General features: G+C 35.7%; 1 protein-coding gene across 1 annotated transcript; it reads left to right on the top strand.

The window, feature by feature from the left end:
* Positions 1-1,393: 1,393 nt before the first annotated feature.
* On the top strand, positions 1,394-12,948 carry tmem255b (transmembrane protein 255B). Its single transcript, XM_087793190.1, has 9 exons — positions 1,394-1,457; positions 1,640-1,782; positions 1,852-1,914; positions 8,551-8,640; positions 9,944-10,024; positions 10,877-10,962; positions 11,199-11,358; positions 11,444-11,593; positions 12,703-12,948. Exons 1-9 carry the CDS (start codon positions 1,394-1,396, stop codon positions 12,946-12,948), a joined length of 1,083 nt encoding a protein of 360 aa, XP_087649316.1.
* The last annotated feature ends 1,187 nt before the right edge of the window (positions 12,949-14,135 follow it).

Genomic DNA, 14,135 nt, shown 5'->3' on the forward strand with positions numbered 1-14,135 from the left:
TGGAATAGATTTACAAACTCTGGAATAGATTTACAAACTTTGAAACTAACTTACACACTCTGGAACACATTTACACACTCTGGAACACATTTACAAACTCTGGAATAGATTTACAAACTTTGAAACTAATTTAGAAACTCCAGAACATATTTACAAACTTTCAAACTAATTTACAAACTTTCAAACTAATTTACACACTCTGGAACACATTTACAAACTCTGAAATACATTTACAAACTTTGAAACTAACTTACACACTCTGGAACACATTTACAAACTTTGAAACTAATTTACACACTCTGGAACACATTTAAAAACTCTTGAACACATTTACAAACTTAAACTAATTTACACACTCTGGAACACATTTAAAAACTCTTGAACACATTTACAAACTTAAACTAATTTACACACTCTGGAACACATTTAAAAACTCTGGAACACATTTACAAACTTAAACTAATTTACACACTCTGGAACACATTTAAAAACTCTGGAACACATTTACAAACTTAAACTAATTTACACACTCTGGAACATATTTACATACTCTGGAAAACATTTACAAACTTTGAAACTAATTTACAAACTCTGGAACACATTTACAAACTCTGAAACTAATTTACAAATTTTGTAGCAAAATTACAAACTTTAAAACAAATGTGCAAACCCTGAAACAAATGCACAAACTCTGAAACCGATTTACAAAGTCTGAAACAAATGTATGTAAAATATGTTTCATTTAACACTGTTGTAATAATAATTCACTATTGTTCATGCTTTTAAAAAAAAGGTTTGATGTATCCATCAGTATATTTAAAAAAAAATTGAGGCCAAGATAGAAGGGTTCAAGTCAAACTCGAGGTCGGGGGGCTGAATTCCGCCGTACAAATCCTAACTGATGTCAGAGGGCTTGAAACCTATATTGTTGACTCATATCTGTGGGTCACTTCCACACAGCAAAGTCACAGAGAAATTGATTTTATTTACTTGTTTATTAATTTAATTCTATGATCATGTCTCTATCACCCCTGCTCCATACACACATTCATTTATACCTCTTTTCTTATCATTATTTTACATAAGGAGTCATTCAAACGTTCTGTAAAACCCGAGCTGACCGAGCTCATGCAAGATTCATTGAGCACAAAGGTGAGTCCAGGCTCCCCATTGGTCCCTCACTCCCCTCCTCCTCCATCCTCCATCCCCTCCTCGCTTCCCTCCATGTCTCTGTGCAGCAGGTCTTCGGAGAAACTTGAGACCGAGCGAGCCGGACACATGAAGAGATGGTGTGACGAGAAATGATCTTTCGGAAGATGATCAATTAATCTACGGCGGCGAGCAAGAGTCGGAATTCTTAATTGATAATCAATCGTTATCATCCGGTCGAAAGATGCAACAGTCTGAGTCTCAGACGGCCGCTCAGCAGATCATCGCAGATGTACTGGACCCTGAAGGTGCGTATTACACACTGCATCTTTTTTACTGTTGAGTTTTACATCAGTGTTTTATTTGTTATTAAGAAATGTGATATTTGACAATGTTATTAATGATAATAATGAAATTCCAACACATGTTTAAATATTGATTTCAAAAGTTTCATTATTATCAGGAGTACGTTTCTTTTTCCTGTGTCCAGTCCAGTACCAGCGTCGCAGGAGGAGCGCCCTGTGCGTGACGGTCTCCCTGCTCCTCCTGTCCCTGGTCATCCTGGCTCTGGGTCTCACCTCGGCCACTCGCACCGACAACGTTCCCGTCGCTGGATATTACCCCGGAATCATCGTGAGTGAACCTCAACCAACACTAAACTCATCACACGTATATAACACCATCTTTGTCTTTGCTTCACAGTTGAGTTTCGGGGCGTTTCTGGCCATCGTCGGGATCCACTTGGTGGAGAACCGCCGACCCATGGTGAGTCTGAGTCACGTGATCTTTTTTTTTTTACGGTGTTAATTATCCACTCCGTGATTTTTGTAAAGGTGGCGTATAGAAGCTTATCTGCACCATAAACAGATGACACTTAAACATGTTTCATTGAAGGTCATAAAAATGACACTAAATTACATATTTATTTACATCATATTATCGTAGCTTGTTTTAAAGTTGCTCTTTTGAGGCAAAAACCTTCTGAGAACCAGACCACAAGGTTCTTTTTACTACTTAGGTGGTTTGGTTTAACAAAATGTTTATGTACAAAGAATTAGATTTGATTTGATTAGATTAGATTAGATAAACTTTATTGATCCCTCTGGAGATCTCCTTCTGGAAATAGTTTTTCCAGCACACAGCAACACAGACAATAGATTCATAAAAAACAAGAACAAGAACAAAGTGCAATAAAAATAAAGTGCAAGATGGCACAATCTGAATCTAGAGATAAAGAACATAGATCAAAGAAAAATAACAAAGACAAAGGATACAAAGATTAACATGGAAAATCATCTTTTCACTCCACTCCTGCCCCCAAACTCAGAATCAAACAATCTAATAGCACGAGGAATGAATGAGTCCCTGAGTCTATTAGTGTTGCATCTGGGGAGGAGCATTCGTGCACTACATGAATGAGGTATATTGTAAAGTAATGGTATCATTCGTACACTTTTGGTTGGTTTTTTGGTTATTTTAGTATTGATGGTCTGATGAATCTTCATGAAGCAGTGTCATTATTTTCAGAGGCCACTAGATGGCAGTCTCTGCACTAGTTTCCCTTGTTTTAAACAACTGTTCTAATGAAACGTCACATCATTTTTAAACTGATGGCGCCACCTACTGACCTCTAAACAACATGACACTGTTTCATGAAGCTTCACTAGCCATCACTACTCTAAAGTACTGTGCTGTGTCTCAAATCGCATACTAATCTTAGTATGCTAGAAGTTAGTATGCATCAGTTTAGTATACATACTAACTAGTACGCAAATTCTCCGCAGATAGTATGTCTCAAATCAAACCCTGAAGCTACACACTAACCGGAAATCACATGACAGCTTCTTCTTCTACTTCTATTTAACGATGTTTCAAGCAGCTGTTTGAACGCTATCGCCGACACCTGCTGGCAGCACGTATTGCAACTTTGGAAAAAGAAATAAAGAAAAAATATGAGAATCTAATTAATCGCGAGATATTTAAGCTGGTATCAGCAGCGAAGACGTGTTTATCCTCCTACTGCTGCTGAAAATACACATTTAAGTATATGCATATATATGCATTTATATATGACGTAACTTCCGTTTAAAACGTCACTAAAATGGCGGCTGTTTAGTATGGTTAGTGTCCATCGAACCATGCTAGTTTTGTGGGCGTGTTAGTATGCCAATTTAGTATGCATGGCGCACTAAATTTCGCATACTAAGAATTGAGACACACTAACGTACTAAAAATACTAACTTTTAGTACGCTAGTATGCGATTTGAGACACAGCACTGGTGAAGCTTCAGGAAGCAGTGTCATTATTTTTAGAGTCCACTAGATGGCGGACTCTGCACTATTTTCCTTTGTTTTAAACAACTGTTCTAATGAAACGTCACATCATTTTTAAACTGATTTCTTCCATGAAAAACTAATATAATAATAATACAATAATTATATTGTTCATTTCTAAACAGTTTATCAACACAAACATAATTGTGAAAAGAATGTATTCTTCGTAATGTTATGGTTAATAAAGATCAAATGTAAATATACAGTAATATGCTCTTTTCCTTGACACAATAAAAAGCTGTGTCAAATATAAAAACCCGAATATGAACCTCAGTGTAGGACATTGTTTTCCTGGAAAAGAGGACCAAACATTAAAGTATTGTGTTGCAGACTTGAGAAAATGGGATTACTTGACTTGTCAGAGAGATGGTTCTGTTGTCCGTGAATCTGTCGTCAGGTGGACGATGATGACACCAGAATTTCATTAGTATTGGTCCTTTGACGACAGGCTTCGCTGAGAAGAGAAAACACAATTATATTCGAAAAACAATCCGACGAGCCGAGAATGTTGTTGTTTTTGTCCATGAATGTGGTCGACACATGTTTTTTTTTATCTCAGGAAAAGTTATGTCACATGTCTGTCATCACGAGTTTGATTTGGTGAAAGCGCAGCGTGTCATTTAAGTATCTTGGTCGGTATCACGTTTACTGCTCGGAACCCAATAAGCTTCTTATCAGACTCAAGTAACTCAAGTGAGTCGCTGAGGCTTCTTTCTCCTCCCAAGCAGTAAAAAAAAATAAAAAATCAGGCTTCAAGTAAAGACTTAAAGTTCATTAATAATATTTTTTTATTGAGTCAGAATAGTTCAATTTGTATTTTTGATTAATTCTGCATCTTTCTATGAAATATAAATGAACGAACTAAACCCGTTATTGTTTTAATGTCTTAGAATGTAAAAAATAAAATGAATGAATCTATTATTCTGTATCTGCAATTATTTAATTCCTTATTTGTTATTTATTACTGTTTTATCACTTAAAAAATGTTTTTTTTAAAAAGTCCTTCTTCCTTTTTTTTTAAACACCTTTTCATTTTTTGTGCACATCTTGTCCTTTAAATTAAACTGAAGGAAAAATATGTTTTTATAAATTTATGAATCGTTATCATGTGTTTTGTCTATAGTTTTACGATACAAAAATGTTACAAATAAAATGTACAATAATACAATTTAACCTTATTAAGCTTAATTAAATGTAATGACACAATTACAATCTACTTACCTTCTTTTTTTTGTCCTTAAGAAACTGTTTCGCCTGCAGTTAATACAGAATTCTGTAGCAAGAATTCTGAGCTGCTCTTGTAGAAGAACTTACATTTCTCCGATCCTTAAATCTCTTCACTGGCTGCCACTTACTTATGTCTTGTTTCATTTATTTTCTTCCTCACTTTTCCCCCTTTACCACTAAAAAAATTCATTTGTTATTACACTACAGGCAATAAATATGATTCTGAAAATATATAATGTAGCTCCTAAAATAATTTAATTTCCCAATATCCTGCTGTTGGTGAAGAACAAAGATCAAATGACTCTTCTTTTGGTGTAAAATGTATTTTAACACAACTTTAAATGAGGCAGAATCTATTGTGGTTATGATATGATTCAAAGCATCAGTTTCTTATATAGAACATGTGACTTCCTGTGTGATTCTAATTTTCTGTCAGTAGCTTAAAGTAGCTTCAACTCATTTTTTCTTCTTTTAAACCTCTATCGTTCTATCTTATCTTAGTTGTCTACGAAGACTCGCCTCACGGTGTGTTCTTGAAACTTTAATGAGGACGTCCGGGCTGCAGCCGCTCTATTGTTTCTCCAACAAGTGTGGGCCGGACGAGATCACGAGTGTCGTGTTCGCTCCTGACTCTGACGCTCGACGGTAACACAAGAGTCGCTCATTAAAGTAGAACCAGAGATACGAGACCCCCCCCTGGCAGCCGCCGAGCCGGGCTCCTGTGTCTCGAGTCCATGTGACCTGCTTAAGAAGGATCTTGACTTCAGATTTTGCTTAGATTCAGATCCTAGAAGAGACGATTCAGCAGGTTTTTCTTTCTTTTCTTTGTGTTCTTTAATTCTTTCACCAACCAGTTAGCAACATAACTCAATAACCAAAAAAATGTTGGGAACGAAATCAGGCATTTTAGTATGTCATCAAAAAGTAATCTACTAATACATTAATGTCATCGTTGGGAGCAAGCAACTCTTCTTCGCCTACTATGTCAAAATTCTGTACTTCTAGTGCCACCTGCTGTCCAGTTGAGCTATTTTTTTGAATGACATTTCACATTCTGAAAGATATAAAAGTCACAGTGTGTGGAAATGTTTGGATTAGACCAGACCCACAAGGGCCACATCCAGGCCTTTAACTGTATGTATGTGGCTCTTATGAAGTCAAAGATTTTCAATTTTATTTTGTACTTAATTTTATTTTTCATTATTTGTCAATAAGTATGAAAAAAAGTTTTTAGTTATAGAACTTCTTTCCTCTACTGTTGTCAATTTTGTGAGTATGTATTGATTGTTCAAAGAAATTTAAGTGACTATAAAAAGAATATTGGGAGAAAAAAGGCACTTAATATCAGATTTTAAAATTAAACGTTATTTTACATACAATTAAAGTAATAACGTTTTTTCTCAAAGGTCCCCCACAACATTCACTGTATAAAATGTGGCCCCTAAAGGAAATTCAATTGCCAGAACTGCAGTGATTTCCTACTTTTTTTAGTGTTTAAAAATAGCTTTAAAAACAAACAGTTTCGGGTAATTATCTGTAGAAATCAATAGAAATATAAGATTTTATACAAAAAAAAGAATAATCTTGAACATCTTGATTCCTTACTTCCTGAACTTAACAGAAAGATTGTCTCATTATAAAGAGTTGCTAGCTTAAAAAAAAAGATGTTTAAAAAAAAAGGTCAAAACAGGAAGTAGATGATTAAAATAAAAACAAACAGGAAGTGATGGAAAATTTTGCTATGAATCCTCAGAAATGTACAACACTGAAAGTTAAGATTGACCTCAGATATAAATCTTCTTCTGATATAATACTTACACTAAGTATCTACTGACATTGGTTTCAAACAGGCTTTAAAGCCCGTCAATGACTCATCCATTCATGTCCTGGTCCGTGGAGCGTGAAATACTGTCTGTGAGTAAAGGTCACGGGTCTATCTCCTTCCGTCCTGCCGCCGCCGTGAACGTCTTCACGGGCGTGTTCTCCTGGTGTGTCTTCTGTGTATATCACTGTCTCTCACCCGGTCACCTTGTAGCATCAGCAGTGGAACATTCACTTTTCATTACCAGCCCCCCAAACCCAGGACCTACACAATCTCTCACCTCAGGAACTGGATCATTATCTTTACTGGGTTCTCTAAATCTTTGGACTTCTTTTGTAGAACCAGCGTTTATTTTGTCCCCTCCAACGTTTCAATCTCCTGCAGACCGTTAACCTTCAGCGGAAGGTCGCGGTTGCGTCTGTGTGGATGTTTTTTACGTGGCAGCAGCTGGTGATGGAGCTAATGTGAAGTAATGCCGTTGTCAAGCTCTCTTTGTCTCTGCTGCTGGCCTCGGCTCCGGTTCTTCGGCTCATAAAAGAAGAAGCCATTTAAACATCTAATGAAGCGGAGAGTCCTGCCCGGTGGAAGATAAAAAACGGTCTTTTTCATCCTTGCTAGAGCTTAACTTTTTAGTTATAAAAACCCCTTAAAATAACAAATATTATTGATTTTAACAAATCATTCTAAATGATAATAAGAAGAATTTATATTTTTCTATCACTTGGTTATTTTTACAAAATCTTTCGAAATGAGGGATGTTTATTGGCAAGAATCTGGCGATACAATACGTATGATGATACAGGAACAACGATATAATATAATGTGGTATATTGAGATATAAATAAGGATAAATGTTGTAGTATTGTCGAGTACTTGACTCTGGTGTTGCAGTATTTACAGACCACGCGAATCTTGATAAAGTCGTAACTGCTTTGATTGGTTTTGAAACCAAAATATGACCAAACATCAGCTTTAAAGACTGCTGGATTGGACTGTATCCTCTCATCCTCAGTAATCGCTGTGGAGGACGTAATGACTGCTGCCATCTAGCGGCGGGAAGTTTAATTGCAAAACAAAAGTGAACTAACGCTGTGAATATTTGCATTTTATTTGTTTATAAAAATTGAATTATTTTATTTAACAAAAACAATACAGTAATGTAAGTTACATAAAAAAAAACATCTCAATATATCGGTGTATCACTATGTTCTTACACAACTGGTGGAAATCTGAGAGATCAAATCTGTTGTGAAATAAATATTTTGTGTTTCAATGTTACAATAAACCACCATTTTAAAAATATTTTCACAGAGAACATTAACAATTTCCCCATTACTGGAAAGAACAAATGTGTTTGAGGTATCCCTTGTGCTATCTCATTTGTTTTGGGGTCTTCAGGTCACCTTGACCCAGAGACAATACAAGGGTTAAGAGTCACAGACTAATGTTACTTCAGTTTTTTTCAAAACAAAACATACACAAAACATTTTAGAGAGTAATAATCAATAGAACTGAAATTATTTAATTATTTTTTTCTTTCTGTGCTGCGGCTTGTGACAAATGCCTCATGGACCAGTACCAGAGCACAAATCCAAATTTGGATGACTTGAAAAATAAAAGTTTTTTTTAAACAAAGCATCAATTTCATTCATGTTCTTTTTGTCTAGATGGTGCGATTAAAGAAGCAGTAAATTAAGTTTATGATCAGACATCTGTGGTCAGACAGCTGGATCAGCTGGAAGTGTGTGTGTGTGTGTGTGTGTGTGTGTGTGTGGGTGTGTGTGTGTGTGTGTGTGTGTGTGTGTGTGTGTGTGTGTGTGTGTGTGTGTGTGTGTGTGTGTGTGTGTGTGTGTGTGTGTGTGTGTGTGTGTGTGTGTGTGTGTGTGTGTGCGTGTGTGCGTGTGTGCGTGAGTGAGTGTGCAACAGTTTGTACAGATAATAGTTTGTGTGTAAGAGAGACATAGTTTTGGTTAAAAATGTGAACGTAATGACCTTCCAGTGTGTGTTGATATCACCAGCTCACCGCAGCCATCATCTTCATCAGCATCGGAGTCATCGCTTCTTTCTTCTGTGCCATCGCTGACGGGATCATCACCTCCGAGTTCATCGTGAGTTCAAACTTGCTTTTTGAAGAAGAATAATTTCGTTTTTTATATTTTCTGAATAAGGTTTATTTTAATATGGTTAATGTCTTTTAATTAATGAATTAATTAAATATATTTGTTTTCATTACATTTAATTTGTAAAAAAAAAACAAAAAAAAAACATGTTCCACATAGTTTTAAAGCTGTAGATATTAATTATTTTAACTCTTGTTACATATGAAAAATAATAAATAAAGTACTACTATGATCTTGCAATTTCAAGTATTCTTTGCACCACAGTGGTGACATTTGACATCGGTAAAGCATAAAAAAAAAAGGTATTATTTCCATTATACTTATCATGACCATGGTAAAAAAAATCTCATGGAAGTAAATAATCAACATGGGAACCAAAGAACTAAATGACTTAAGTTCTGGCACTTTATTCAACAACAAAGCTAGCATAGCCTCTGTTTCCCAATGGTTTGTATATTTAATTTAAAAATAAATAAAATCAAAATAGATTACTTTGCACCACCTAGAAACAAACCACACATTAAAAAACGTTTTCACAAATTTAGAAGGATTTTATATATTAAATTATATTTTTAGTTGAACAAAAACTAGCTAACAGGTGCTGTTGGTGCCGAAGCTACGAGACAACTTTAGCATCCGAGCTACTAAAACAACTTTTTTTCCAAGAGAAATCTCTCAACTCTGGTTTGAATAAATGTTTATCTTGTCTTGGTTTTTATGGTATATGACATTATGGAGACGAAAATATTTCCATGGCTTTTTTCTCCTTTTTTTCTGTTTATTATAACGGATTATGATATGTGATGCTGTTTGTTTAGCTTAGCTTCAACATGCTAGCTGCATCTTATAAGCATGTTGTTTATGCCATTGTTCTTTCATTAAAAACAGGTCAAAGTGAGAAATTTATAGTTTGGCTCAGGTTTGTGACCAGATTTAAAAGGTTGTTTTGTCTATTATTGTGTTGGATTAACGGCAGTGACTTCTGAAAACATTCAATAATCTTCCACTTTTTACAAAACAAAGTAACAAATATTAAGAACAAAGTCATTAAAAACCTGCAGATCCATGTATTTGTTCACTGACTGCACAGTAAAAGTCATATTTACGGCACATTCTGACCTCAGTAATGGGATTTACTTTATGACCTCGTAGATAATGTTCACTGAGGTTTTCTGGTCCATTAGCCCAAAAAAAGTGCTGATCCTCGCTTCCTTAAATAAGCGTAAGATCCTTTCTTCTTGCATTGAGACTAGTTTTATTTCTTTTTTTGTTTCCTTGTGTTGGTGTGCAGGACACCAGGCCGCTGCTGGAGGACATGTGTGATTTCTACGCCAGTGGTTCAGGACACGCTTACGACAGTTACTACACTGAGGTGAGACTCGTGTGACGGATCAGGATCCAGGATGTTCTTTCACGCCTGACGACTATTAGAACACATGATTAAAAAACACCCATTAAAAAACTGCTTTAAAAAAAAACACCTTTAAGAACAAATGTTAATAAAACACCCATTAAAAAAACATCTATTTGAAAAAACACCTATTAGAATACATTTATTTAAAAACATCTATGAACAAACGCCTCTTAAAACACACCCATTTCAAAAACACCTATTTAAAAATAACTGTTAAAAAGTATGTATTAAAAAAAAAAAATTTTTAAATCAATCACAAACCACATTAAAGGCATCTATTAAAAGAAATATATTTAAACAACACCTATTAAAAAAAACAACTTTGTTTAAAAATGCCTATTTAAAAAAATAATATTAATATGCACATATAAAAACACCGATATAAAAAAAAAAATAATAATACCTATACTGAAATCAAAATAAAACCTATACTGAAAAGAACACCCTCTTAAAAACGCCTTTGAAAATAAAATATATTAAAAATAAATTAAAAAAAAAGGCCTATCAAAATAACATATATTAAAAACAAAAAAAAACAATGTTGTGTTCATAACACTGAAAAGTTTCTGATTATGATTATAATAAATCAATGAATTAAATTCATAAACCTGATTCATAAAATCGGTAACGTTGCGACATCTAGTGGTGAATTTTTGTTAACGCCCTAAATGCACCAATATATACAAAGTTCACGAGTTCTTTATGAATCCTATTGTTGTATTCGTTTGTACTTCACTAAAAATATTGTGTGTCATGTATGATATTGTTCAATGTTTATAGTTTGTGAATTGATTTCTTGTGTGTGTCAAGGTCACGTGTCGATCCTTCGATAAAGCCTGCAAACTCAAGTTAAGAAGCAACACGTGTTACTGCTGCTACCTGCACAACTGCGACAGGTATTACATATTATATATTATTATATTATTATATACTACTGTATATCATGTTGCCACCAAGTAAAGAGACTAAATATTAAAGTACAGATTATCTAGTTTGGATGATAGAGGTTCTTTATCACCACTTATATTTAAAATAAAATACATTGTGAAAAGAAAAATAAATGTCTTATTTTATTTTTATAACAAAGATAACACAACCAACTAATGTTGATCCTTGTGTTGTGTACTCTCAGCACAGAGTACCACTCCCCATACTTCGAGTTCACGGGGGTCAGCAGCTGCTGGGATGTGATCCACCTCCACCGGCTGCTCTGGTCCTCAGTGGTTCTGAACATCATGGGACTCTTCCTGGGCATCATCACGGCGGCCATCCTCGGGGCCTACAAGGACATGGTGACGCAAACTCTTCTCTTCGTGGAAACATTCTCTTTTCATCGGAGCTCGAGTCGAATCACTTGTGTTGGTTGTTCTCCTGCAGCAGAAGCCGGACCTCTCGGTGGTCCCCAGTCCTCAGCCTCCCCCCCACATGCTCTACAACCCCACCCAGCACATGCTCACCTACGCCGGCTTCTGCTCCCCAGGACAGAATCTGCCGGCGTACCCCAGTTACCCCCCTTTACCTATGCAGGTAAGTTCATCACCAGTACTTCAATTTAGACCCATTATTAACTATAATTACACTTTTATATTTATATATTTCAGTTTTCTATTTAAAGCAGCACTAAGTAACATTTTGACATTCATTTTTATTCATATTGATTCTGTGATTATTGACGTATTACTATGAACTATGGGAAGAAAACAGTAGAAAAAAAACCCAGTCAATACAACGTTTTCTTTTAGCAGATAAATGTAGTCAATTCAAAGTATAGGGAGCATCAGTTAAATCTCAAACACAAAACAATTTAAAGGTCAACTAATGTGTTGATTTAAGTGTCTCTTAAATAAATCTCAACTCTATTGTATCGTCAGTATGTGTTTGTACAAAACTCTCTTTTCATTGAAACATTTACATTAGAAAATTATCTTAAGCCCCGCCCACTGAAAACATTTCGTTTTTCTGGGAGATTAAATATTGTTTACCATAACCACACCCACTCTGCTGTGATTGGTCAAACATCAAGGTTTGTCACCACGTGTCATCAATCCCGGAAGTCTCCGCCTCATAGGGACTCGTTGTATAAACAAAGCGGGCATGATTACAGCTGGCTGGAGGAGGAGTGAAGCCATTATTACATCATAATAGGCTGTGCTCTCGTAACCTCTCCTTCGCCGAGATTTCAGACGGGGGAGAACTTTATAAAGTAATAAGTTCAAAACATGGTCATGATGAGAGACTTACTGTATCTTGGAGAGGAAGACTTCAACATTTGAAACATGTGAGTGAGTCAGGAGAGTTAAAAATCAACAAAAACTGTTTAAATAAAACATGTTGATTGAAGATTTTTCTTTTATTTAAATCAACTTTTCAATCTACCTTTTCCTACATCTCTTCTTCATGGAACTGCTGGAAAGTTTCCCAGCGCATTAAGTGACCGTAGATCAATAGCTGACGTTAAACCGGTCGACTCTGTCAGTTACACAGTCACACAATTGATTGACAGGTGAATTTGAAAAGAACAAAACACATTTTTAAAGAGTTCCTCAGACATCGAGATTCTTCATGATAAAGTCTGACATATTTATTCAAGCTTTAGTTCTTATCATCTCATTTCTCTCTCTCTCTCTCTCCTGCAGCACACCAGCAGCTTCCAGCCTCCCACGACCCCCCAGACGGGGTCCGAGACGGGCCCAAACTCCGCCACCTGTCCGTCTGAGGAGCACCAGTACCTGCCGCCCACCCAGGTCCCCTCGCAGCTGCAGCCTCCTCACGGGGGACCCCAGGATCCAGGGGGGTTCATGCAGACTCCCAACGCTCCTCCGGCCCTGTACGGACCCGCTTTCGGAGGCCCCTGTGAGAAGCCCCCGCCCTACGCCTGCTGAGACCCCCCCCCCCCCCGACATCAACAAGAGACCATGACGGTTCGAGTCCTTTAGCTGGTAGATCTAGGACTGTTGAAGACACGAGGGATCAGAGGGACGCTCCCGGAACTGTCCTCCTCGCTAGTGACCGCTAGAGGGCGCTCTAGTGTTTTTATTTTATTTCTAGTGCTCGTGACACTCGAGTGTGTTCAAATAGGTCAGGAATCCTAGAGAAGTGACATGTGCGTCGGTGTGTGCGGTTGTGTAACTGAACGAACATGTAACCACAAAAAAGGGCTTAGTGTAATCGTCATTGTGTGTAAACTTCACCGCACTTTAGATTGTGTGTTTGACGTAACACTTGTGTCACCGCACTTTAGATTGTGTGTTTGACGTAACACTTGTGTCACCGCACTTTAGATTGTGTTCACTATATTGACACTCATTTGTCGAGATGTTTCTATGTTTGTGTCTCACGTGAAGGTACTTTTGTTTCTTGATTATTCGATCTAAAAAAAGTGGCTTCAATCAAAAAACAAACAAATTTTAACATTAAAAAGTGTTTGATCACTTTTATTAAACTTGTTTTTGTTCGATCAAAGTTATTTTTCATATGTTTAGGCGTTATTATGGGTTTGATATTTGTTTCTTGATTATTTAAACCCTCTATAAGTTGCTTCAATCAAAAGGTTTTATTGAAATGATAAACAGTTTTTCTATTGACACTATTAAGCTTTTTAATTTATTTATTTTAATTTGAAAATATTTATTTAATCGATAAAATCTTAATTATTCAATCCCCCAAAAGTTGCTTCAATCAGAAACAGTTGCTTACAATTATATATATATATATATATATATATATACACTATTCAAAATGTATTGCATTTTGAATATAAAAAAAGTGTTTGATCACTTTTATTAAACTTGTTTTCTTTTATAGAAGTGATGTTATTTGTGTTTGGGCCATTTAATGGGTTTGACATTCGTGAATAAATTATTAAATTCCCAAAAGTTGCTTCAATCAAAGGTTATTTTTGTTTAGTTTTGTTTTAATTGGCGACACAAAATGTAAAAATTTAAGTGTTAAAAAACTTTTTATTGACACTTTTTTCAAAATCAAGATCAAATCCTGAAAAACGTATCTTCAATAATAATAAAAAATATATATATTATTATTATTAAACCCCGCAAAAGTCTTTTTTTTA

This window comes from Callionymus lyra, chromosome 6 (assembly GCF_982586985.1).
Source record: "Callionymus lyra chromosome 6, fCalLyr1.hap1.1, whole genome shotgun sequence".
NCBI lineage: Eukaryota > Metazoa > Chordata > Actinopteri > Syngnathiformes > Callionymidae > Callionymus > Callionymus lyra.

Coding starts and splice junctions, on each gene's coding strand:
- tmem255b (XM_087793190.1), top strand. CDS start 1,394: ATGCAACAGTCTGAGTCTCAGACGGCCGCTCAGCAGATCATCGCAGAT. Junction 1,915..8,550: donor TGGAGAACCGCCGACCCATG/GTGAGTCTGAGT, acceptor TGATATCACCAG/CTCACCGCAGCCATCATCTT. Junction 11,594..12,702: donor ACCCCCCTTTACCTATGCAG/GTAAGTTCATCA, acceptor TCTCTCCTGCAG/CACACCAGCAGCTTCCAGCC.